This window comes from Cotesia typhae, unplaced genomic scaffold (assembly GCF_013202065.1).
Source record: "Cotesia typhae breed Kobodo isofemale line unplaced genomic scaffold, CoteBio_Ctyphae contig_5, whole genome shotgun sequence".
NCBI lineage: Eukaryota > Metazoa > Arthropoda > Insecta > Hymenoptera > Braconidae > Cotesia > Cotesia typhae.
Genome location: NW_027423757.1, coordinates 12,092,019 through 12,116,360, shown reverse-complemented (window position 1 = coordinate 12,116,360; position 24,342 = coordinate 12,092,019). Strand labels below are relative to the sequence as shown.

Sequence of the window (24,342 nt, the reverse complement as noted above, 5' to 3'; positions counted from 1 at the left end):
TAATTCGGCACTGAACCAAAATGGCCGCGACTTCAAAGTAAAGAAGTGTGTTTGTATGCTTGTATACATGTACGTTGATTGTAAATTGTAATGGGGGCCTAACCTATCAGCTGTCACACGAAAATTGATTTGTATAGTAAGCTGCTAGTAAAATTATTTAAGCGTACTTTGCCCTCATCATTAAATGATAATGTATACGCTAAGGAGTGAATATTAATTTAATAAAAAGTGTTGGTGAATATCGTGATTTAGCGGCAGTATATTCACCATTGTTAGTCTGCAATCATTTAATATATTTAGAGGAAATACGGCGTACGATAATGGGGAACAAATCAAGTCTGCTTTTGCGTGAAGAAGAGATCGCTCAGATTCAAGAAGCTACTGGATGTAAGTTTTGTCGATAATTTTGTTATTTATTGCCAGTGACATTTTTTATTTTTATTCTCAGTCACTCCGAACCAAATCGAACGGCTGTACAGCAGATTTACGAGCCTAGACCGGGGCGACTGTGGAACTCTCAGTCGGGAGGATTTTCTGAGGATTCCTGAACTTGCAATTAATCCTCTTGGTGAAAGGATTGTCAATGCTTTTTTTGAGGAGAGCGGCAATGACCGGGTTAATTTTTTGCAATTTATGCAAGTCCTTGCTCTGTTTAGGCCTATCAAAAAACACAGTCCTAATAGGTTGAACTCTAGACAAGAAAAATTGAGATGTAAGAATTTTTTTATTATTTTTTATGTTAAAATTAAATAATACTAAAGTTAGCCGACGTTTAACAATTTTTAATTTTTTTTTTATTAATTAAATAAAAACTAAAAAAATATTTTTAAAAAATTACACAAATAATTTTTTTAATTTTCTACAAATGAAATTTTTTTTTTTTTTTTGATTTTTTTGAATAATTTTTTCAATAAAAAAAAAGTTTTTTAAATTTTAAATGTCGACTAAATTAATTTTCATAAATATTTATTATGACAATTGATAATTATTTATATTTTCAGTCGCTTTTAAAATGTATGACTTAGATAACGATGAAATGATCTCCAAAGATGAACTCTTGGCCATTTTACACATGATGGTCGGCGCCAATATAAGGTAAAATAAAAACTTTATTACTAATAATTATTTACGTATTAATTAATAATTAATAATAAAATTACAGTGAAGAACAACTCAATAGTATTGTAGAAAGAACAATAGTAGAAGCGGACGAAAACGGTGACAACATGATCTCATTTGAGGAGTTTTGCAAAGTACTCGAAAGGACGGACGTCGAGCAAAAGATGTCGATACGTTTTCTTAGTTAGAAACAATTTATTATACATATTTATATTTAATTGATTAAAATAATTCTACATAGCTTAACCAAGTGTAAATAGTACTTGACATATTATAATAATAATATATAAATATTTATTTGACGGGTAAACTGCTGATGCCATAGTAGTAAATGTCTTCAAACAATTGAGATTAATGGATCAAATTTTAGCTAATTATTGTAATTATTATTTATATTTTTTTCAATTTGGCTGCTTATATATTTCATTTTTGAACCATCATTTTTTTTTTTTTTTTTAAAGCTCATTTTACCAAACATTCAATCACACTCGAATAATTATCGGCCAATACTTTTTATGACAATTACTCTTGGTTAAAAAGATAATATAAATGAACTTTGTACTTATTTTTTTGAGTGCTAAATTAAATGTCAATTAAAAAAAAATTTTTTTTTTCTCTACAAATTATTAAACCCACAACTAATAAAAACCCATTTTATCATATAAATACACTTGTCAAAAAATTCTACTTATTCTCTTAATAATATATATTATAAAAGCCCTCATTTTTTTTCAGTACATACAATAAAAACTGATAATTTTCTATTACAAATAAATATGAATATTTAAAAATAAAATCAATTGTAAATATACAACATATAAATCTGAATTGTAATATTATTAATTATTAATTATAATTACAAATAATAAATTTGATGTATCCAGAGTAAGTAAAAAAAAATAAGTCGCATTGAATTGATGTTCATTGCTTGGAATCAGATACAAGGACAATATAATTGCAATTTATTTATAATTATAACTTAATTAACTAATTAATTAGTTTTGAATATTATTGATTTATATATAAAAGAAATATTAATTTTTTTTATTTTAAAAATTGGATCCTATGGCTTATGCTTAAGCTTGTGACGAAACAGCCAATTTTTTGAGGTGTTCCATGAATACTTGGAGACTGACGTCATCAGTTAGCACAGGTGCTCCGCTTTCCTGAATGAGAACAAATAGATTTATAATTAACCATCCAAGTTTAATTAATTTTAATTAAATATAATCAACTGATTAAAATATTTACTAATCACTTAATAGCGATTACGTCAATATAAGTAAATACATAAATGATATCTGCAGGTAAATGGTGATTAATTAGTTAGTGGGTGTAAGCGGTTTTATTTCCCCATACCAGTTAACTGACATTAATTAAATAAAATAAAAAAAAAATTTTTAAATTAAAACACACCCCGCTTGGCAACGGCATCCCCTGGTTCACAGGATCGTGGTGAAAAAAATAAATAATGATTAAAAAAAAAGAACTTTCAAACTTTCACATTCACAGATGAACTGTGACTGATGTGATGATAACTAGACTAATTGATTTTTTTAAATTAATCAAAACTCTTCAACTTACCGCTCCATAAGCGTACATATTGTTATGCGTCTGACTAGGGTTGACCTTGCTGAGCAAGAACCTAGCCTGGGAACCACCCTGTTCTGTATCAATGTAACGCGGAGCTGGGAATCTTCCAGCAAGAATTTCAGCAGCGTCGTCCACTGGCGCTGCTAATAATTGACGGAAGTTTTCGTATTCTGGTTGGTCTTGATACTTTAATTGCCTCCATTGTGCTATTGTCTAAAAAAAATTATTATTTTTAAAAATTTAAAAATTCTCTACCTCTAGATACTTAATTAAGAAATGATCTTGTATTTTGTGAACTATTGACATTTTTAAAGATATAAGCTCACCCCGACATTACATTCATCGAGACCTTTCATTTGAGTACCCACATCAATTTTTCATATATTTTATATATTTATATATTTATATATATAAATATATATGAAAAATATATTAAAAATGCATGTGGGTACTCGAATGAAAGCTCTTAATCAGTGTAATGTCGGGATGAGCTTATATCTTTAAAAATGTTAATAGTTGAGAAAGTACAGTGCAATTTAACGAAATTTATTATTTAATAAAGCAAAATTTAATTAATTAAAAATAAACTAAATACCTCTCCATGGAAAATAAGAATCTGGAAGAAAGTGTCCATAAGTAAAATTCTGTCTGGTTGGATCGAGGAAGTGTCAAGCAAGACAGGTTCCGGGGGACCATTGAACCCGTAGCTGTACAAAATAGGTTGAACCATGATCAAAGAATTAGTAAGGTCTTCACGCATGAGCATGTGTCTGTAAAAGCTGGTCTCATCAGGAGAGTTATTGAACACCTGAAGAAATTGGGACCTGCGCAAGTGGTACATGAACTGCGGGTAAAGAGAAAAATTCTCAGCCAATCTAAAGCTATTGGGATCATCCTTGTCATACTGTCCAAACTTCTGGCACAATCTGATGAGCATCCTGTCGACCCAGCGGAGAACATCATGTCCATCGTCACTCTCAGCGCGATTCACAGCCAGTCTGGACATCAGAACAGCAGCAGCTTCTTGATCAAAGCCCGCGCTGATGTGATGCAGCGACGTGGACGCGTCTGCCCAATTACGGGCGACGGTGGTGACTCTTATTCTGCGCTGGCCGCTGCTGTGCTGATACTGCGTGATGAACTGGATGCACCCGCGACCTCCTTGCGGAATCGGGGCTGAGTTTTGATTAACAACCTCGAAGAATACTGCGGCGGTGGTAGAGGGCATCAGGGCGCAGAACTTCCACTGACAAGTACCACCAAGTCCGACTTCTTGCTCACCAACGCAAGGGCCTTTTATGTTGAGGGACACGCAGGGTCCTATTACTCCGGAAACTTTGAGCTCTCGGGAGGTCTTGACCTCCAGGGTGGCGTTGAACGCCATCTTGAGGTCTTTCTTCGCGTCCTTGGCGAAGACTCGCTGGAAAGTTTGCTTGAAAAGCGAGGAATTGAAGGAATCCCCCATGATCATGTGTCCGCCGGTGGAATTGCAGCACTGTCGCATCTCCAGGAGTCCAGTCTGGTCCAGAGCGCAGGCGTAGATGTCGATGATGTGACCGTTCGCTGCCGCGCGAGCTGCTAGAGAGTCGTAGTGCTTGGTGGCCTTCTTCATGTGCTTGGCGTTGTCCTTGTGGATGTCATGATGGGACCGAATCGGCAGCCGGAGCTCGTCAGTCACTACTTGTCCGGGACCTTGAGAGCAGGGTCCACCGACGAACATCATTATTCTGGCTCCAGTATTGGCATAACTCGCCTCCAGAAGACCTGTTGCGACGGCCAGAGCGACTCCTGTTGACCGCAGGGGTCTTTTACCGACTCCCACTGGCCAAGGGTCGCGTTGCAGCTCTCCCAGGAGATCGGTCAAGCTCATGTCACACTTGTGAACCGGTTGCAGGAACCTGTTTGCTGGAGGAAGTGGCTGCCCTGTTGGGGCTCGCTGCTGACCTTGGCCTGGAGCTTGTCTTCCGATTCCCAGCATGTCTTGGACTTGCTTCGGCTGCAGGTCCTTAGTTCCGCGAAAGACGTAGCTCTTGCTACATCCTTCGCAGCCCAGTTCGTGTACTTGGACCATTTTTCCGAATGTGATCAATCCGATCAGCGCACTCGGTGGTAGTAATGATAAGGACATTTGGAGAGAGTCTTTTAACGCTCCGAGTTCTTCCTCGTCCATGCAGGTGTCCACCACCAGTAAAAATATTGGAGGTAAGCATTGTGCTCTCTGTTGAATTATTTTGATATTAATTGTTACTGTAATTTAATTTTATTAAGAATTTAATTAAAAATTTTTTATTCTTTTTAAGGATTGACAATTTTCTTTTTTTTCAACAATTAAAAAATATTTTTAAAAAATTGCAGGTATCATTTTTTCAATCTTCTATAAGTGGAATTTTTATAATACTGAAGTTAGCAGAGTTGAATTAAAAAATGTGCATTTTATTAAAAAAAAAAAAATCTGACCCTAAATGTGCATTTTTTATTTTTAACTTATTTACTTAAAAAATTAATAAATGTCTGCTAAATTCAGTCAATAATTAATGACATTAAATTTAGCTGTCACTTGACAATTTTTTTAATTTTCTTTAACAAATAAATGATAGCAAAAAAAATTATTACAAAAATGGACTTGTAGAAATTTTAATAAATTAAAAATGCAATTTTTTTCAAATAATTTTTTTGTTAAAGAAAATAAAAAAATTGTCAAGTAACAGCTAAATTAAAACTAATCAATAATTAACACTGTATAAAAAAAATAATTACCGTTATCGTATATTCTATTGTAGAAAACATTGGAATGAGTTCTGCTGGTTGATGTTGCTCCGAAATAGCAGCATATTGTGGAGGAAACTATTAATAAAAAATCATATGTTTAAGTAAAATAGAATTCAGTCTTAAAATAATTAAAAAAAAAAAAAAAAAATTGACGGATAACTTACTGGATTCCTTTGGAAGCAAAAGTTGCATCCCCAAAGCTTGGCACGATAGTCCACTTGACAGAGGGGATTAAGAATAGCCCTGCACGTGGACCTGGTACACAAAACAGGATCGTATATAATTGGAGGCAAGTCTGGGCGCTCCTTGATCAGCTGATAGAGGGTCCCCAGGGGTACGACCATCCTGGTAGCCTCGACCTTCGAGGAGGGAAAGACGTTCCAGGTAAACCGTACTCCATCTCGGTCTTCATTCTGCTGAATAAAGTCTTCGTAGGTGGTCATCTTGCTGAAAAGAATAAATTTCACTATCAGTCGTCCGAAAATGGATCCAAGGTTAATTTATTTGACACGAATACGCGTTTTATTTATCTTATGATTATGATAAATAATTATGCCAACAGACTGGTTAGGTTAAACAAGTAAAACTTACCTCAATAGTGTGCAAGTATTTTTAAATTTACTGTATTATTTTTTAAAAGAGTATTTGTGACTTTTTGTTGAAGAAACAATTATTCGCGCACATCTAATTTGTGAATTAACATTTTATTTCACGTTTAATAATTAATGGTTGATGTTTTACAGAGCCGTCATCGGCCACGTCACTGCACAACGTTTTGATAACTTACATGTAATGGGAACAACATCACTAATATCACCTTTTTCGTGGACGAGAATAACTGCGCATGCGCCATCAAGACTTCCATTCTGTCAAATTTAAATACGTTAAATAAATAAATATGTGATGTGATTATACTTGTGCTTTTTTTTTTTTTCCCCAGTTAATTATTCTCAACAATTGTTCATACATTTAAAAAATTTCGCATAATATTATTACGTCTTTTTAAATCAACTAATTAAGATAAAAATACGAATAATTAATGAAAAACAAATTTTTTTAACCTACAAATTTGTTTTGTTTGTTTTGCAATGCATTTTATATAGTTAATTCGTTAATTGATTGTGTTTGGATTTTTATAAACAATAATTGATCAAGAAACAACAATACAGAGTTTTGTTATTATTATACAGTAATTAATATTTATTTTTATTATTTAAAATTCAGTTTTTGATGATCGTGAATTTATTAGAATAATAATTTTTTTCTGACGGGACTTTTGACATTGAATTTTTAGCAATAATATTTCTTTTGACAGTTTCTTTTTAAGATTTTGATGAAAAATTAATTTTTATATTTAAACAGAGGGGAAAAATGACTTCCGCTGAGTATTGGCCAATTTTTTTGGTAAGTTTTAAATTTATTTATTGCGAAATTTCTAAAAATATCTGTTCATGCAAATTTTATAAAATTTTATAAATCATTTGAACTGATAAATTCTTGTATAACTTTGAAGTTGACAGATATTAAAAATTTTTTTGAAATTTTATAACAATTAAATTATTAAAAAGTTTCACATGCTATAATTTATTTGTTAAAAAAAATTTTAAAATTGTGGAGTGACGGCTAAATTTAATGTCATAAATATAAAAATTAATTTAGCAGATAATTGATAATTTTTAGAATTTTTTTTAACAAATAAATTATGGCAAAAAAAATAAGAAAAAAAAATTGACATCTAGAAATTTAAAAAAATAAAAAATGTAATTTTTTATAATAAATTTAGTTGTTAAATAAAATTAAAAATTGACAGCTGACTGCTAACTTCAGTATTATATATTTTCAGCTAGATGGAGCCACAATGTAATTTTGTGTGGATTGAAGGGGAATACACTATACCAAAAAACAACTAGACCAAAGTGATACGGTTATTATTATTTATTAATCGACAGAATATATTTAGATAATTAATTATTATTTTAACGAGCTTTTATTATCTGTGATCGCGTCCACAGCTGTAGTGGTTTTTTCTGCGTGATTTTTATATTATTCACCCAACTCCTAGTTCTTGACGCTTGGTGGTGTTGAGGCGTTTTTGGTTGCAGGTCGGCGGCCAGAGGCGTGACTGCGCTGACAGTACCGCCACATTTGTAATTTTTTCCCACTTTCACCACTTTCAACAATTAGAAAAAAATAAGATAAATATTGGACTTATGAACCCTGCATTGGTATTGGATGGTAATGATTCCTTAATTGAAGATTTAAGTAACTAAATACTTGATCAAGATTACTTTAACTGGGACAATCAGCTACCAGATTGTTAATAATTTCAGTGTTCTAATTTAAAAGCCAAAAAAATGTCTCGAGTTCTCGTTGGAGTTAAGCGAGTGATTGATTATGCAGTAAAGGTAAGCTGTAATATAAAAAAAAAAAATAAAAATAATTTGTAATATTATTTTATAATTATATTCAGTCAAAATGTGAACTAAAAGCATAATAATATCTTCTGCACTAGATTCGCGTGAAGCCAGATAAGACTGGCGTAGTAACAGAAGGGGTTAAGCACTCCATGAACCCATTCGACGAGATAGCGATCGAGGAGGCTGTGAGAATGAAGGAGAAAAAATTAGCGGACGAAGTTATTGCCGTCAGCTGCGGGCCTGCTCAAGCCCAAGAGACTCTGAGGACTGCGCTGGCCATGGGCGCTGACCGGGCAATCCACGTCGAAGTCTCTGGAGCTGAGTACGAGACTCTCCAGCCTCTCCATGTTTCTAAAATTCTGGCCAAGTTGGCTCAAGAAGAAAAGGCAAATATTGTTTTCGTTGGGAAGCAAGCCATTGATGACGATTCCAACCAGACTGCTCAAATGACTGCTGGTATTTTGGACTGGCCTGCTGGGACATTTTGCAGCAAAGTAACAATTTTATAAAATATTTATTATTTATATATTATTAAAATTATCATCAATAACTAATTTATTTCAAAAAAATTCTACATATATAGAAAATTATTTTTAAAAAATTGCACTTATAATTTTTTAAAGTCTCTAAAGTTTGAATTTTTAAAATAAATTTTTTTTATTATAATTTATTAATTAAAAAATTTTCTAAAAATTATCAGATGTCTCTCAATTTCAGTATAATATTTTAATGATATTGAAATTAGAAGAAAGTTGACAATTTTTGGACTTTCTTTAAAAAATAAATTAAGGTCTAAAAAATTGCACTTACAATTTTTTAGTGCCACTAAAAATAAAATTTTTCTTGTTATAATTTATTAATTAAAAAATTTTTTTAAATAATTAGACGTCTCTAAATTTAAATAAAATATTTTTCTTGAATAAAATGAAAAATTATATATATTATTTAAATTATTCAATCTAAATAAATACTGACAAACATTAAATACAGATCGAGCATGGACAAGGTGAACTTACAATTACCCGAGAAGTCGACGGAGGTCTAGAAGTTGTAAAAGTAAAAACCCCAGCAGTGTTGAGCGCAGATTTGCGCCTGAATGAGCCTCGCTACGCAACTTTACCAAACATCATGAAGGCCAAGAAGAAGCCGATAAAAAAAGTAACTCCAAAAGATTTGCAGGTAGACACAACAGCCAGAATCGAAGTAGTATCTGTTGAAGATCCGCCGGTGCGACAAGCTGGCTCCATTCTACCCGACGTTGACGCTCTCGTTGGAAAGCTCAAGGAAGCTGGTCATGTTTAATTAAGTACTAAATTCTAAAATGTCTTAATTAATTGTTGAGTATAAAAGTTAGTAGATTTTAAAATTTTATTTTTTTTTTATTGGATGGTACAACAAATTTTGTACATTAATTAAAATTTAATACATTTATAATGTGATTTTTGATAAAACTGTTCTATATTGATATTCATGCACAATATACATATATATGACAATAACTTTATAATATAAAAGGATCTATCGCTAGTCTTTGGTTAAACGAAACAGCTCAGGCTGGAATCATTTATCATCACATATTTCTGTTAGAATTAATAATAATTAATAATTGCCGTTTTATTTAATTGATTGATTATTTAATTAATTAAATATATATATTTATTTAAAAACTATTGCGGTAATTGACAACTGGTTTCTAAAATAATTTATAAATTTAGCCGGCGGACAAAATTAATCCGATTTTAATATTTGTACTGTCTTTAGTCTTACTAAGGTTTTAATTAAATCTATTTAGATATTAATAAAATTAAAAATACTTGTTATCTCAATATTTAAATATTAATTAATATATATATATATATATATATATATATATATATATATATATATATATATATATATATATATATTATAATTAATTGACATTGAGAGACAAAAATTGGAGTGTAATTGCACGTTTTAGATTTAAACAACTATATAGTGAGATAAAAAATTTATTTTTAAAAAAATTAGGCATTTTTATAATAAAAAATTAATTTGTTAAAATTTCGGTAATACATAAAAAAAAAAAAAAAAAAAAATATGTCAATAAAATTAAATAGAACTTTCGTTCAAAAAAATGAAAATTAAAATGATTGACCCCACTTGTAAATATTTAACAAAATTTTAAATAATTTTATTTTTCAGCTAAAAAATAAAATTATTTAAAATAAAAACAAATTAATTTTTTATTACAACATTGCTAATTTTTTTTTCAAATAAATTTTTTCTCAATATAATTTAAAATTTAAAAATCACGATAATATTAAAATTCATTGTATCACGACAGTCTTTACAATTAATTTAACTGTAATAAGAATTAGCACTTGGTATTAGGGTGATTCAAAAAAAAAGAATATTTTTTTTTTCGTTTGGTACTCTGAAAAATAGGTTCCTAGACACCTCTAAGAAAGCCTCTCCAAGCATGAGTTCTTAATTGTAACGGGAAGGTCCTCCTTCTTACAGTTTTCTATTTTTTCTTATTATCAGATAGAAAAATTTATATCTCGCTTCCAACTACTTGAAAAAATATCTTGTTCCTTAGATTTTGTAGGAAATTGAATGCTCTACAAAAAAGGTCTCTTACGATTTTTTCGTAAACCCAACCGTTTAAAAGATATTAACGGTTAAACTTTGATTATTTTTGGGAAAATTTTTTATTTCTTATGAATTTTATAACTCAATGAAAAAAATCATTATGAATGATGAAACTCATAGTTTTGTAGGAAATTTACTGCTCTATAAAAATGGTCTCTTATGATTTTTCGATCAAGTTGAGCGTTTACGAGATATTCATCGTCAAACATCAATGCATATCAATTTTTCTAGTTTTTGATCAATAATTCGAAAAATTTCAATTTATTCTGTGAGTTTCAAGGAAATTTAGACAAATTTGAGTTTTTATTATAAAAGCAACTCCTATAGATGTTTTCTGTTCAAAAATTCATTTGAAAGTTTTTATTCTAATAATATTTTTTTAAATTTTATCTTTAATAATTTAAAATCTTAATCGCGTTGTCATTTATTATTATGAAATTTGTTCAGTGCGTATTTTTAAATTGTTTTTCACAAAATATACATAAAATTTTCGTTCGAGGGGATTTTTGTTTTGAATTCGATTTCTTCTTCTGTTTGTCTTCTGAAACTAACGCCATCTATGTTTTTTACTCTCAACTATCTTCAGTATCTACCCATTTAATACCGTATTTTCAGTGTTCCTAAAACTGATCATCTTGAATACGTAATAAAATAATTCATTTTAAATAAGTCTTATAATCATCACATAAATTTATTTATCATCAATTAACCTACAATGAATAAAGAAATACGTTTTATCGGAATACCTCTACAAAGAATTTCGGAACGTAAGTTACCAAAAGTGAAAGAGGTTATGCGTGTGTTTTTCTACCAACTTAAAATTTTAAAGTATTCAATCAAACAAAGTGCTAAAAATTCAGTTGACCAAGTTATTGAACTGTGGAGAAAAAATCAGATTCCAACTAGTGGAGCTCCTAATGCAGTCAAAAAATTTCTTCGCTATCACAGTCAATGGTTAAAATTACAAAAAATTTCGATAAAAAGAATTCAGCGCAAAACCAAAAGGAAATGAAATTTCAGACTGATCTTGAACAATTATTCGACATTGTGAGCGAAAAATCCTTAAAAGTGCTTGATGATAATATTAGAAAGTTGTATTTGGATCAAAAATTCGGTACCCATAAAGAGATTCTTTCTAATAATGTACCTGTATCAAACTTAACCACAACTATGATGGGAATAGATGAGAGTAGTAAGTATCTGAGATATTTAATTATTATAAAGTCAGGTAGTAGTGTAACTTTTCATAGATGACTAGATGACATTTGACTAGACAATTTTTGGAGTCCTTTCTTAATTATTTGTCATCAAAATGAATAAATTCTATACATTTTCTTCGTTTAATTTATAAAACAGATCTTATTCCAGACTTAGATCAACCGTCTACCAGTCATGCGATTGTTCCAAGTGAAAAATCAGAGTCGTTCTCTACGTATACATTAAGTGGAGTTACAAATTTTGGATCTGATTCAGAGTATGAACCTCCAATTCCGACAAAACGAGCAAAACTTGATGTCTTAACTCCTGAAGTCATTTTTGGACTCGACCGAGCTAATGTCAGCAGTAGAAATGCGATGTTTATTATTGCTCCGGTTTTACTAGCAGTAGGTATTAAAATTGAAGATACAACGCTCAGTTATAGTTCAATTCAACGAGCTCGTATGCTTCAAAGAGAAGACATTGCTAAAGGACTTAATGACAACTTTAAGACACACGATAAATACGTTGTGCATTGGGACGGAAAAATGCTGAATGACCTTGTTGGATCAAAATCTGTGGAATGGCTACCAGTTATTTTAACTGCATTTGGTACCGAACAATTACTTGGGGTTCCAAAATGAATTCTGGGACGGCAGACAATCAAACATCAGCCATTTTATCGACATTGAGTGAATGGGGTATTACTAATTATGTTAAGGCGATGTGTTTTGACACGACGGCAGTTAATACAGGTAACTTATCAATGATAATTTAATCTAAAAAATATTTAATTATTAACGTTCTAGTTTAATTTTTATTGCTTACTGAATTTCACTTTTGAAATTATTGAGAATTATTTACTCATTTGGATTTTAAATATAATCTACAATTTGTTGAAAATATTAAATTTAACGATAGTTATCTATTTTCTTTATACAGGAATTCATAACGGTACATGTAAGGCAATTGAAAAGACTTTGGGAAGAGAGTTAATATGGTTACCATGTCGTCACCACATTTTTGAGATCATATTGAGAAGTGCATTTGAAGTATATTGGCCTGTGTCATCTGGGCCAAACGTACCAATGTTCGGAAGATTTAAAAAATCATGGGATGAAATAAATAAAACTAATTATAAATCTGGAATTGAAGATACTGTTGTTGCTGATATCATTTTGGATAAAAAAATGAAATATCTAGTTTAATTGCACAATCCTTACAGGTATGATTTAACTGCGATTTTAAGAAAAAAATTTTCTTGTTTCTGACAAATTTTTAATTGTTTTTGATAGTTACTACAACCCCGAGATGACTATAAAGAATTGTTGGAATTGTCGTTGATTTTCCTTGGAGAAATGCCTCAAGAAGAAATTTTTTCAAACGTCCTGGTGCAATTCATCATGCTAGGTGGATGGCGAAGGCAATTTATAGTTTAAAAATGTTTCTATTCAGAAATGAATTTAAACTTTCTAATAAAGAATTGGACGGTCTTCGGCAAATTTGTATATTTATAGTTACACTGTATTTAAAAGCTTGGTTTTCATCAACTTCTGCAACAACTGCTGCTAATCATGACTTGCAGTTTTTGAAAAATTTATTCGAGTACAAAAATATCAATTCATTGATTTCTTCAGCAACTTGTGAAAAATGATTTTGCATTTATGGTATTTAAGTGATGAACTTGCCATTTTATCATTATTTGACGATACCGTTTCATTGGAAGTAAAAAAATATTGTTGGAGCTGTTAATACTCGTAACGGTACAGATTCTAAAGCTAAAAATTTATAATTGATAAAAACGATTTGAATTCATTAACGCAAAAAGTCTGAGTGACTTTGTTTCTAAAAAGTCTTTAAATCTCTTTAAAATCTTTGATTTACCATATGACTTCCTTGATAAAGATATTGAATCGTGGCCTACTAATGACAGTTACATTGAAAATAAAGAATACTTTAACCAATTGAAAGTTGTTAATGATTCAGCAGAACGAGCTGTTGCATTAGTTAGTGAGTATAATCAATGCTTGACAAAAAATGAAGAGCAATTCCAATACTTATTGCAAATTATCAAAGAACATCGAAAAAACTACCCAAACTGCAATAGAGGAAATTATTTACAGTAAAAGTGTACCGTTATGTTGAAAATATTGAAAATTATATGGCAGTTGATAATTAAATAAATAAATTCTTCGATAAAAAAGTGAAACACATATGAAACACACTAAATTGAATTATATATTTAAAAAAATGCACTAATTTTTTGTTTTAATGTAATCAAACATGTCCAAGACTAAAAAAACTAATTAAAAAAATAGTTCATAACATATTTCTATTCATAGAAACTCAAATTTGTCTAAATTTCCTTGAAACTCACAGAATAAATTGAAATTTTTCGAATTATTGATCAAAAACTAGAAAAATTGATATGCATTGATGTTTGACGATGAATATCTCGTAAACGCTCAACTTGATCGAAAAATCATAAGAGACCATTTTTATAGAGCAGTAAATTTCCTACAAAACTATGAGTTTCATCATTCATAATGATTTTTTTCATTGAGTTATAAAATTCATAAGAAATAAAAAATTTTCCCAAAAATAATCAAACTTTAACCGTTAATATCTTTTAAACGGTTGGGTTTACGAAAAAATCGTAAGAGACCTTTTTTGTAGAGCATTCAATTTCCTACAAAATCTAAGGAACAAGATATTTTTTCAAGTAGTTGGAAGCGAGATATAAATTTTTCTATCTGATAATAAGAAAAAATAGAAAACTGTAAGAAGGAGGACCTTCCCGTTACAATTAAGAACTCATGCTTGGAGAGGCTTTCTTAGAGGTGTCTAGGAACCTATTTTTCAGAGTACCAAAGGAAAAAAAAAATATTCTTTTTTTTTGAATCACCCTACTTGGTATTTAATTTAATAATTAATTGTATATTAAAATTCAAAACTATCTAGACGAGTATCTTCCAATCAAACCTATTATTGCTGGTGTGGGTGATGGGTGGGAAGGGAGGAGGATGTAATTGCCAACCATCGATCTCCTCGCAAGCAGTGAGACAAGCTAAATAAGGAACTCGCTGGACCAACCTCGTAACTTCAGCGGCCGATGGAACTCTTCCTCCAGTAAGCTGTCTTGTACAAGCTGCGAGCGAAGCTGCATGAGCTACGATCAGAATATTCCCAACAGTTCCCTCGATAATTTTCTTAACCAGCCCGTAGCTTCTCTCGTAGTACTGCGCGGCGTTTTCCTTGTCGGGAAGCTGTCCAATGCTGACAATCGGCTGATAATTTCTGTCTATATTAAACCCGGCCCGGGTCAGCTCCTCGCCGGTCATCCAGGCTGGCAACCCGTTGGGGTACCAAGCCAGCCATTCAATCAAGCCTGGCTCTACTTTCATTTCGATAGTCGAGCCTAGTCCCTTCAGAATGTGAGATAGAGTTTGGACGCATCTTAGAGATGGTGAAACAAAGGCCACGTCTATTTTTACATTTGAGGACTTCATCGCCTCGCCAGTCAAGTGAGCTTGCAGCTCTCCCAAAGTGGTCAGTGGACTGTCGTTCTGATAGTCCTGGATATTTCTCACAGGAATTTTTTCCGGCATGTTCAAGTCGCGGCGGATGTAACAGCCGTCTGCTTCAAAGCAGTAAGGAATCCATGCTCCGAATGTAAAGTCTACGCGTTCGCCGTGACGACAGATGTAAATTTGTCTGAGAGAAATTGCTGGAGAACCTTCGACCTATGAATTAATTGTTTTGCTTTATTAAATAATGACTTTTGTTAAATTGCACTGTACTTCCTTAATTATTGACATTTTTAAAGATATAAGCTCATCCTGATGTTACACTCATCAAGAGCTTTCATTTGAGTACCCACATCAATTTTTTATATATTTATATATGAAAAATATATAAAAATGTATGTGGGTACTCAAATGAAAGCTCTTGATGAGTGCAACATCAGGATGAGCTTGTTTTTTAAAAAATGTCAATAATTAAAAAATGATAAAAATAAATTTATTACTAATCAAGTAATAATTAAATATATTTAATTAAAAATAAAAAATACTTACTGGTTCAGTATCAGAAGGAAGACCATCAACAATATCCACAGAATCAGTTAAAAAAATAGGCTTTCTACATCTAGGACTTACTACTTCTGCTGTAGCAGAGTAAACAGGCACGACAACTGTCTTATGCAGCGTCCAGGTGCTGGTCACAGCAGCACGCTTGGTAAAATCAACTGGAAAGTGTCCTAAGGCGCCAGTCGAGTGGGAAACCCCTTGGGCCCAGCCGTCAGCCGAGCTGTCTTCTTGTAAATAAATAAAATCACCTGGTCCCAATTCAAGCTCGTCATTTGCCCGGGGAGTGAAGGGCTGAACAACTTTGTGGACTCGCCAGGCCCGGAATCGCGGGTCGCGAGAGTAGAGTTTGAGCTCCCAGTTACTGGATGACGGGGTAAGTTTCTCTATCATGGAGCGCAAGGCTTGGAAGTGTTGGCTCGAGAACTCGTAAGCCAGAGATACATGCATAGACTTTGTGTCAGCTTCTGCAGTGATTCCTATGCTTGACAGTTTCTTGATGAACTTACTGACAGCTGATTCGAAGAAGCTGGCTTGTTTTTCATTTATGAACAAGCCAATGAAGTTTGGGGACACATATGGCTCCAGTTCTACTTGGTCCATGCAGTCGCTCGGGTTAAGTAATGTTTCTAGAGCTTTTGATACTTGTTCTGAATTTTTGTCAGGTACCTAAAATTTTTTTGACGTTTATTATAAATTAAATTGAAAGATATTTAATAATTTTTTGAATTTTTATAATAAAATAATTTAGAAAAAAAATTATAGCATTAAAATTGAGGATTTTTTAATTTTATTTAACAAATAAATTTAAAAAAAATTGCATTTACAATTTTTTAAAATTTCTACATGTCATGATTTATTTGTTAAAAAAAATTGATAAATATTCGGTAAATTAATTTTCATAAAAAAATTTAATTTAAAAAATTTTTTGGAGCTAATTTATTTTCTAAAATAAAATAAAAAAAAAATTCTAAATTATCTGCTAATTTGTCATTAATAAATGATAATGAATTTAAAAGACATTTAACAATTTTTTAGATTTTTCTAACATCAAAATTATAATGAAAAAAATTTCACATGTGAAAATTAATAAAAATGACAAGTGAAAATTTTTAAAAGAATTTTTTTATTGTAATTAATTTGTTATTAAAATTTTAAAAATTGACAGCTGACGGCTAATTTCAGAATTGTCAATAAATACCTTAAAAAAACGGAGTAAAGTAATATGAGGCATGTAATCATGAGCTTTATTCCATTCCAATTGTTTGCTGTCTTCCCAAAATTTATTAAGTTTATCAGCAAGCTGCCCAGTGGGACAAGCGTACAAAATAAATTCCCTCGGGTTATCAGCGTCAAGATAAAGGTCCTGGACATGTTTCAATAGCCAGTTTGTCGCCAATTCAGCTCCATGATGCCCTGTAGCTGTTAAAGCTTTTTCCCTGAATAAAAGAAGAAATAAAATAGTTTATTATTAAAATTACCCGGAGTACTTAATAATAATAATAATAATAATAATTAAATAAACTTTGTAATAGGATTTGAGTTTAGTATTCAGGTCAAGTTTAACAGCTGTTTGTTTACACGCAGCATCGAAACGTCATTATCACATGCTAATGTCAAGAGCACGGAAAAATCAATTATAGTAAAAACAGGAACAGAAAGTATTTATAAAGTAAAATATGTACTTACGCTCTGAGCTTGGAGAATCCAAGTTTCAATAAAATTTCCAGTGGTGTCAGCTGTTTGCTGGACGCTTTCGTGGCCGTTTGACATTTTTGCGGAGGTAGTGTCGTCATAGTTGCACATCACTCGGGCAAATAAAGACTCTGGAAATAGAAGCAGAAACGTGTTTATTGAAGGGCAGCAGAAAAAATTCACGAGTAAGTATCCTAGGTCTTGTCCTGAGTTAAATGTCACTGGTTAAATGAAACTCTGCCAGAAGATGGCAGCAAGTTCATTTACGGTGTAGCTGTTAAAAGGTACTACACTATAAATAAAGGTTGATCTCGGCAATTAAATAATTAAGTATTTTTATTCACTTAGAATACAGGTTGCGTAGTTTAAGAATTAGATTCCATTAACCAACAAGTTAGGCACAGTAACGGGTAATATCACAATCATCGTAAAAAACTATCATAATACTTAAGATGGCTGCCACAGCTGTCGTACCGCGGAAGGCGGGAGTTGTTTTTTTGTATCTGTGTGTCAGTGTGTCAGCATGTGTTTGTGTTGGTTTTAGTGTGATGCTTGCTTGCTCCGTGAGTTGGCGCTTTTGGCGCTTTGATTGCACTTCTGGTCGCTAGTGGCGTGGCCGAGCCGGTCGGACCGCCACAACGGTCTAATAAATAAATAAATAACCTCTGACTTACTCCGGTTTGTTATGTAGCAAGTTGCTGATTTTTCTAGTGCCTATTTTATTTTATTTTAAAATTTTTATACAAATTAAATTAATTTTAATTAAAGATTAATTTATTAAATTAAGAAACTACTTACTTGCTTTATACCTGGAGAGCTTTAATCAGCTGTCACTTCATCTAATCAATAGGCCTAGCTGAACTAATCCTATCAACAGTAAGATTAAATTATAAGTAAGTAAATATTTATATAAAAATTAATTTAGCAGGTATTTGATCATTTTTGTTACAAATAAATTATTTAAAAAATTGACATAAAGAAATTTTTAAAAATTAGAAATGTGCATTTTTTACAAATAAATTTTTGAACAAATTTGATTGTTAAATAAATTAAAAAAATGGTGAAGTGACAGCTAACTTTAATGTCATAATATTTACATTTGATATTTATGATACTAAAGTTAGCCGACAATTAAAATTTTTCAACAATTAAAAAAAAAAATTAATTTAATTTTTTCAATAAATTTATTTGAAATATTTTTTATTTATTTTAGATATGAACCAATTTCCACTGCACAACGCGTTGAAGTCGTTGTCTTGGCTGGAAGGTACCTGGAGGACCAAGGTACCCGGAGAAGGTAAATTTCCTATTATAAAACCCTTCGGGTACCTTGAAGAAATAAAGTTCACGTCGATAGGACAGCCGATGCTGAATTACGAGGCCCAGAGCTGGCATCCGGAGAATAAAAATCCAATGCACAGAGAAGTGGGCTTCTTGAAAATTATTCCGGGGACCAATAAAATTAAATTGATTTTGTCGCATAATTTTGGGCTGGCTACTATCGAGGAAGGTGTTGTTGACGGATTGAATATTAAATTAGACAGTACTTCGGTCTGTAGAGTTACTGAGGGTGCTAAAGATCCAGCTGTCACTCGAGTAGGTTTAATTTATTTAAATATTTTAATTATTCGACTTTATAAATTTTTTTTGACATTAATTTATTATTTATTTTACAATTTTTTATTTTTTTATAATTTTACAATTTTTTATTTCTTCCAAAAATTGAAATTTATTACAAATTTCTACACATCAATTTTTTTTTTTTAATTTTTTTTGCAATAGTTTATTTGTTAAAAAAATTATTAAAATTATCAAATAACTGTTAAATTAATTTTTATTGTAATTAAAAATCTTTTAATTAAATTTTTCAGATAAAAAGAGAATTTATTGGAAAAGAAAATAGCTTGGAGCAAGTAATCTACATGACAACATCAAACACTCAAGAATTAACAGAACACTTGCGTGCAACATACATAAAAATAGATTAAAGAGTCAGTGAATATTAAATTATAAAATTAGCGATAATTTCTAAACGATTATCAAGCCAAGAAATGAAATCTTTAATTTAAATTCTAGGTTAATTGGTGATAAAATAAATGAATAATCAATCTTGAGCAAAGGATGTCTGAACAATTTATAAATAACTATTTGTAAAGTTAATAAAAGGTAAAAGTGTAAATTAAAGTTGTAAAACTTAATTTCCGGGCTGCATGCAACGGCCTACGCAGTCGGCATTGCGATAGAAGACCCCGGTCTTGAAATAATCTCAGACTTTTATGAACTTTACAAAGTTCCAGCTGGAAGCTATATTGCGTGGTGCAATTACTGGAATAAAAAAATAAAAAAATAATTATTTGTTATCAGCGCCGGTCGTAAAAGATAACAACTGTTGTATCTGAGTTTAACCTGTGGGGGGGCACTGAGTAAGGTAGGGGCTGGAACACCTGTACAGCGAGCAGAACCACCCCTACAGCAGACCCGACAATTCCCTAATGCGACAGTTGCTTGCGGTAGCGGGAACCCTTAATTTGTTATATTTTATTCAGTCGACTTTTATTTAAGTATTCTTCTAGTATTTTTTTTTTTTTTTTTTTTTTTTTTTTTTTAAAATAAATATTTTATTACTGTCAATGCTATTGATAATGTTCTACTCAATTGTGTCTTCTGCAGCATGACTCCTGCGTTCTTTCTTCACGATTACTACAAAAAGATGCTGGAACTCCAAGAAAAATTACGTAAAAGGTAAATTTTTAAATTAATTAAATTAAATTAAATTAATTATTTCATTTTTATTATTTATCATTATTAATTTAATTAAATTAATTAAAAAAATTTTTAAATATTTTCTTCTGACAAAATTTATTTATTTTATAGTGAGGAAGAAAGGATACGACTTGAAGAAAGATTTAATTTGATGGAGCAGGAATCACGTGTTAGGTGAAGAAATTTTTTTTTTTTTTTATTAAATTAAAAAATCTAAAATTTATTTATTTATTTTTAATTTTTTTTTATTTATTGTAAGGTTAATTATCAACAGCAAGCCCGGCAGTCATTTTTTTATTTATCATTGCGTGGATCATATATCGACAAGCTTATATCGGTCAAAAAATGACCTCGTTTAGTATAGTGAATGTCATGATCGATAGTGCAGAGCAATAATATTTCGGGTTGCATGGTAATAATAATAATGTAAACACAATAAATCATCTTCACATTGAGCAGCGAGTGATAAATCCGAGCAGACGGCCCTTGGTTGAATCGATGCCGGTACTCATAAGCCTGGTACCGGGCCTACTCAAAGATTCAATGTCATTTCTAGCATGCCTAACTCTGATCGATTTCATTAAACTACTAAGCTTTGTTTTATAAGTTAGGGTATAAATGTGTACACGGTCCTGACAGCAGCGATACATGTGTTGTATCTATGTATATTATTGTTGTTTGTATATTGTTTCAGACATGAAGCCTGTATAAATAAGTTGCGAATGCGGTATATTGAATTTTTGGAGGAGCAGAGAGTTAGAGATCTGAGGAATCATAAATTACTGGGTACCCTGGATAAAGTTGATACCAGCTTGGCGTTAATGACCGCTAAAACAGACAGACTTTATACGCTTAGAGTTAGTAATATTTATTTTTTCAATTATTTTTATGAATTTATTTATTTATTTATTTTTTTTTAACTATAAATAATAATAATAATAAATTTAATTGTCATTAATTTGATAAAATTTAACATTTAATTATTATTTATTGTTTTTTTAAAAAAGTTTTCAAAACTAAATTTTTTTTAAATTTATAATTTACCTAAAGAAGAAATTTAAATTTATGCGACAATAATATTTTTAAAAATTAAGATTGCATTATAATCATTAAGGTGTTCCTTAAAATTTATTATTATTATTAAATTTTTTTTGAAAATATTTCTTTGGTTTATATAATAATATACAATATTAATTTTTATCATTTTTCAGCTTTATAAAATATTAAAAAAAATAAATTATAAAATTAAAATAATTATTTATTATAAATTTAATAATAAAATTTATATTATATTACCTTTGATAGTAAAAGTTAATTGGTAAATTAAATCAATTTTATAATTTGTTCTTATCAATATTTAATGAAGCTTAAAAAGTTACCGAAATTTTGTAAAAAAATAATATTATAAATTATGTTAAATAATTTATTTGATAAAAATAATTTTAAAAAAGAAAATAATTTATTAAATGTGACTCCTGAAATTTTGTATATAAATTAATATATAAATATTTATTCAATAGCCAACTAAATAAATCAATTAAAATTCCTTAAATGTTATTTAGAAAGAGTATGAAGCGTCAATCCTCCGCGCCCAAGCAAGCCGGCGTCAAGCGGGGAGTTTAACAGGTGACAGCGGGATCATAAGCCAAAATGATGACAGATTAATGTTAAGAGGAGCCTCGAGTACCCAGGTAGCCTCTAGCTCTCATTTAGACAATCTAAAAGCATACAATGGACCTCGAGTGACTAGCAGCGTCCCAGGAAACTTCTACAGCTCAGCAAGTACGCCCAAAAAAGCGTACAATGGTCTACCACCGCTTCAATTCTCCTCAAGAACTCACTTGGACTCCAGCGAGCCGTTTTTGCGAATAATTCCCTCCGTAAACTACCAAAGAAGCTACGGAGCAAAGTTTCTGGCACGGAACCCAGAAATGAAGACATGGAACGAGGATTACGCAACTGACTTGAGCAAGCTGCGTCGAGATTTGCGCAAGGATTCCGGGGCGTTTAAGTACCCGGCCCCAGAGAGATTGACGACGCTGGGAAGCTCCAGGTTGTCCTTCCCCAATTTATTGGGCAAGAATTCTAAAGAGCAATTTCGCGAGACTGTTGGCAGCGTCGTCGAAAAAGAATTGGAGAGTTATATTAATAAGATCCGCAGTCTCCATGATAATAATAACGATCAGCACAGTCTGGAGGAAGTCGACCACGAACAGAACACCAGCGGTGATTTATTGAATGTAACACTGTCAGACGACGGGTTTGACCACTTGCCAGCTGAGGAAAAAACTAAAGGGCATCTGCACAAGGAAGTCGGCCAGATTTTGGCACTTGCTGATGATCTTGCGGCTAAGACTGCCGATCAGCTTGATGATCTAAGTAATGAAAATTCACCAACTGGACTCAATGCCGTCCAAGAAATTAAATCACTTTGTACCAATCAATCAGAATTAATGAACGAGACACTTATTGAGCCTAAAGTGCAGTCAGCTGTGCCGGAGGATGCTTCCCCGTTAATTGCTGATGGAATTAATGGTAATTTCAACACTCAATTGAGCAACAAGGATCAAAATAAAGAAGTTGAAGCTGAAATAATTGAAGCAATTGATTTTGATAAAAAAGAGGAACCAACTTCTGAAATTTTTGTTGGCCAGGAGCAAGAGCTTGATAATTTACAAGAGACTCGTGAATTAGAGCCCTGGAATTCTGAAAATTTGGAGAAACAAGTGAAAGTGATTGATGATCTAAATTTAAATGATGATAATTCGGAATTAAAGACCGAGGTGGTGAATAATGACAGAGACATATTGCAGACTGCTTTGGTTAATGAAATTCCAGTTGTAAATCCAGATGGTGAAGTGAGTAATGACAGTGTCGCAGCTGAGAATGTTTACGACCAAAATTACACAGCTGGTGAGCAAAGTTATCCGGACGGTGAGCAGAATTATCCAGAGGAAAATTATGAGGAGAATAAAGAGTACACGGAGCAAGTTTACGAGTATGAAAATCAGGAATATCAGTATGATCCGAGTACTGGAGAGTATCAGTACCCTTATGACCCGAATGCGGAGTACCAGGACCAGCAGTACGCTGAAGAAACCAACCAGGAGTACCAGTATCCTGAAGGGTATATGGACCAAAATTACGAAAGTAATTATGAGTATCCGGCTGAGCAGTATCAAGGATATGATCAGGAGCAGCCACAGTATCCGGAGCAGCTGAATCAAGAGGAATTGATCCAAGCTGATCCTGTGGATGTTGATCTTGTTGATCCTGTTGGTGTTGTTGATCTTGTTGGAGCAGAAGAAGATGCGAATTATCAGGAAGATTCGATCAGCAAAGCCTCTGATCAGGAATCTCCGGTTAATTCTAGCAAGAAAAACAAAGATGAAGTTAATGGACGCGCAAAAAAAACCAAAGACACTATCAGGGCGATTCTTGAATCTGACACTGAAAGCACGATGGAGAAAAATACTTCCAACACGGAGAGTGACTTTGATTTTAAATAAAAAAAAAATAAATATGTTTTTTATTAGTATTTTTTTTTTTTTGTAGTGTGAATTTTAGAATGTAAATTATATTAGAGCAATTAATAATTGTAATTGTACGTAGGAAGTTAAGTGACGTCCGTAGGTATGGATTTTTGCGGAGTTGAAACATGAGTCTGCGCCAATCAGCCGTCCCACTTATGCGCTATCGGTGTATGTACTTTTAATATAAATGCAAAGCCGACCATCGACCAGTAAATTTAATGTATGCTTTATATGTATTGTGGTATTTACTTTTTAATTATTTATTTATTTATTTACTTGGTGTATGGTCTCTGCGAAGCCGGTCAGACCGCTAGCACGCTATTATATTATATACTTGACCAGTAAACAGCAAACTCTCACGGTAGTAATGTTGATACAATAAATGTTATAAATGCGTTTTTTTCCACCCCTCTCATTCTTGCGGCTGACTCATTGACTCCGGTTGAACTCACACACAAGCATCACCATCACCAGTTCAGTAAACGCAGAGTTTAGTTCCAGCGAGTGTGCGCGTCTCCGTCAATTGCCGCAGTATCT

The 24,342-nt window shown here is 31.8% G+C and overlaps 7 protein-coding genes across 11 annotated transcripts; 5 read left to right on the top strand and 2 right to left on the bottom strand.

The window, feature by feature from the left end:
• The first annotated feature begins 84 nt into the window (after positions 1 to 84).
• On the top strand, positions 85 to 1,602 carry Elm (calcineurin like EF-hand protein 1 elm). The gene is made up of 4 exons (XM_074248353.1): positions 85 to 387; positions 449 to 712; positions 1,002 to 1,095; positions 1,163 to 1,602. Exons 1-4 carry the CDS (start codon positions 321 to 323, stop codon positions 1,305 to 1,307), a joined length of 570 nt encoding a protein of 189 aa, XP_074104454.1. The 5' UTR covers positions 85 to 320; the 3' UTR covers positions 1,308 to 1,602.
• Positions 1,603 to 2,023: 421 nt separating this feature from the next.
• Positions 2,024 to 6,266, bottom strand: Sec23 (transport protein Sec23). 2 transcript variants are annotated; one of them, XM_074248347.1, is made up of 7 exons: positions 6,073 to 6,266; positions 5,646 to 5,928; positions 5,470 to 5,556; positions 3,308 to 4,930; positions 2,704 to 2,925; positions 2,536 to 2,556; positions 2,024 to 2,285 (listed from the first exon to the last, which is right to left on the bottom strand). In XM_074248347.1, exons 2-7 carry the CDS (start codon positions 5,922 to 5,924, stop codon positions 2,196 to 2,198), a joined length of 2,322 nt encoding a protein of 773 aa, XP_074104448.1. In that variant the 5' UTR covers positions 5,925 to 5,928; positions 6,073 to 6,266; the 3' UTR covers positions 2,024 to 2,195. The 2 variants fall into 2 exon arrangements, with proteins under 2 accessions (XP_074104448.1, XP_074104449.1); XM_074248348.1 differs by lacking the exon at positions 2,536 to 2,556 and having other exon boundaries at positions 6,073 to 6,265.
• A 469-nt stretch (positions 6,267 to 6,735) lies between these two features.
• Etfb (Electron transfer flavoprotein beta subunit) lies at positions 6,736 to 9,568 on the top strand. 2 transcript variants are annotated; one of them, XM_074248337.1, is made up of 6 exons: positions 6,736 to 6,885; positions 7,325 to 7,405; positions 7,494 to 7,716; positions 7,812 to 7,886; positions 7,994 to 8,392; positions 8,889 to 9,568. In XM_074248337.1, exons 3-6 carry the CDS (start codon positions 7,714 to 7,716, stop codon positions 9,198 to 9,200), a joined length of 789 nt encoding a protein of 262 aa, XP_074104438.1. In that variant the 5' UTR covers positions 6,736 to 6,885; positions 7,325 to 7,405; positions 7,494 to 7,713; the 3' UTR covers positions 9,201 to 9,568. The 2 variants fall into 2 exon arrangements, with proteins under 2 accessions (XP_074104438.1, XP_074104439.1); XM_074248338.1 differs by having other exon boundaries at positions 7,325 to 7,886.
• A 222-nt stretch (positions 9,569 to 9,790) lies between these two features.
• LOC141530943 (uncharacterized) lies at positions 9,791 to 13,108 on the top strand. Of its 2 annotated transcripts, XM_074248341.1 has the most exons (4): positions 9,791 to 11,724; positions 11,901 to 12,484; positions 12,672 to 12,954; positions 13,025 to 13,108. In XM_074248341.1, the coding sequence occupies exons 1-2, from the start codon at positions 11,484 to 11,486 to the stop codon at positions 12,371 to 12,373; spliced, it is 714 nt and encodes a 237-aa protein (XP_074104442.1). In that variant the 5' UTR covers positions 9,791 to 11,483; the 3' UTR covers positions 12,374 to 12,484; positions 12,672 to 12,954; positions 13,025 to 13,108. The 2 variants fall into 2 exon arrangements, with proteins under 2 accessions (XP_074104442.1, XP_074104441.1); XM_074248340.1 differs by having other exon boundaries at positions 11,901 to 12,954.
• Positions 13,109 to 13,557: 449 nt separating this feature from the next.
• Epp (Ecdysteroid phosphate phosphatase) lies at positions 13,558 to 17,970 on the bottom strand. The gene is made up of 5 exons (XM_074247903.1): positions 17,854 to 17,970; positions 17,504 to 17,640; positions 17,016 to 17,253; positions 15,806 to 16,483; positions 13,558 to 15,472 (listed from the first exon to the last, which is right to left on the bottom strand). The coding sequence occupies exons 2-5, from the start codon at positions 17,608 to 17,610 to the stop codon at positions 14,687 to 14,689; spliced, it is 1,809 nt and encodes a 602-aa protein (XP_074104004.1). The 5' UTR covers positions 17,611 to 17,640; positions 17,854 to 17,970; the 3' UTR covers positions 13,558 to 14,686.
• On the top strand, positions 17,564 to 19,693 carry LOC141530665 (peroxynitrite isomerase THAP4). Of its 2 annotated transcripts, none has more exons than XM_074247906.1 (3): positions 17,564 to 17,694; positions 18,723 to 19,105; positions 19,381 to 19,693. In XM_074247906.1, exons 2-3 carry the CDS (start codon positions 18,725 to 18,727, stop codon positions 19,495 to 19,497), a joined length of 498 nt encoding a protein of 165 aa, XP_074104007.1. In that variant the 5' UTR covers positions 17,564 to 17,694; positions 18,723 to 18,724; the 3' UTR covers positions 19,498 to 19,693. The 2 variants fall into 2 exon arrangements, with proteins under 2 accessions (XP_074104007.1, XP_074104006.1); XM_074247905.1 differs by lacking the exon at positions 17,564 to 17,694 and adding an exon at positions 18,031 to 18,402.
• Positions 19,450 to 24,055, top strand: LOC141530662 (uncharacterized). The gene is made up of 6 exons (XM_074247901.1): positions 19,450 to 19,500; positions 19,586 to 19,675; positions 20,180 to 20,251; positions 20,384 to 20,446; positions 20,967 to 21,129; positions 21,835 to 24,055. Exons 3-6 carry the CDS (start codon positions 20,181 to 20,183, stop codon positions 23,779 to 23,781), a joined length of 2,244 nt encoding a protein of 747 aa, XP_074104002.1. The 5' UTR covers positions 19,450 to 19,500; positions 19,586 to 19,675; position 20,180; the 3' UTR covers positions 23,782 to 24,055.
• Positions 24,056 to 24,342: the final 287 nt, after the last annotated feature.

Coding starts and splice junctions, on each gene's coding strand:
- Elm (XM_074248353.1), top strand. CDS start 321: ATGGGGAACAAATCAAGTCTGCTTTTGCGTGAAGAAGAGATCGCTCAG. Junction 713..1,001: donor TAGACAAGAAAAATTGAGAT/GTAAGAATTTTT, acceptor TTATATTTTCAG/TCGCTTTTAAAATGTATGAC. Junction 1,096..1,162: donor ATGGTCGGCGCCAATATAAG/GTAAAATAAAAA, acceptor ATAAAATTACAG/TGAAGAACAACTCAATAGTA.
- Sec23 (XM_074248347.1), bottom strand. CDS start 5,924: ATGACCACCTACGAAGACTTTATTCAGCAGAATGAAGACCGAGATGGA. Junction 5,557..5,645: donor TTTGCTTCCAAAGGAATCCA/GTAAGTTATCCG, acceptor TTTTATTAATAG/TTTCCTCCACAATATGCTGC. Junction 2,557..2,703: donor ATATGTACGCTTATGGAGCG/GTAAGTTGAAGA, acceptor CCTGTGAACCAG/GGGATGCCGTTGCCAAGCGG.
- Etfb (XM_074248337.1), top strand. Junction 7,887..7,993: donor TGATTGATTATGCAGTAAAG/GTAAGCTGTAAT, acceptor CTTCTGCACTAG/ATTCGCGTGAAGCCAGATAA. Junction 8,393..8,888: donor CTGGGACATTTTGCAGCAAA/GTAACAATTTTA, acceptor CATTAAATACAG/ATCGAGCATGGACAAGGTGA.
- LOC141530943 (XM_074248341.1), top strand. CDS start 11,484: ATGGTTAAAATTACAAAAAATTTCGATAAAAAGAATTCAGCGCAAAAC. Junction 11,725..11,900: donor GATGGGAATAGATGAGAGTA/GTAAGTATCTGA, acceptor ATCTTATTCCAG/ACTTAGATCAACCGTCTACC.
- Epp (XM_074247903.1), bottom strand. CDS start 17,610: ATGACGACACTACCTCCGCAAAAATGTCAAACGGCCACGAAAGCGTCC. Junction 17,254..17,503: donor GGATTCTCCAAGCTCAGAGC/GTAAGTACATAT, acceptor TCTTTTATTCAG/GGAAAAAGCTTTAACAGCTA. Junction 15,473..15,805: donor TTCCTTCTGATACTGAACCA/GTAAGTATTTTT, acceptor ATTAATTCATAG/GTCGAAGGTTCTCCAGCAAT.
- LOC141530665 (XM_074247906.1), top strand. CDS start 18,725: ATGAACCAATTTCCACTGCACAACGCGTTGAAGTCGTTGTCTTGGCTG. Junction 19,106..19,380: donor AAGATCCAGCTGTCACTCGA/GTAGGTTTAATT, acceptor TAAATTTTTCAG/ATAAAAAGAGAATTTATTGG.
- LOC141530662 (XM_074247901.1), top strand. CDS start 20,181: ATGACTCCTGCGTTCTTTCTTCACGATTACTACAAAAAGATGCTGGAA. Junction 20,252..20,383: donor CAAGAAAAATTACGTAAAAG/GTAAATTTTTAA, acceptor TTTATTTTATAG/TGAGGAAGAAAGGATACGAC. Junction 20,447..20,966: donor GAGCAGGAATCACGTGTTAG/GTGAAGAAATTT, acceptor ATATTGTTTCAG/ACATGAAGCCTGTATAAATA.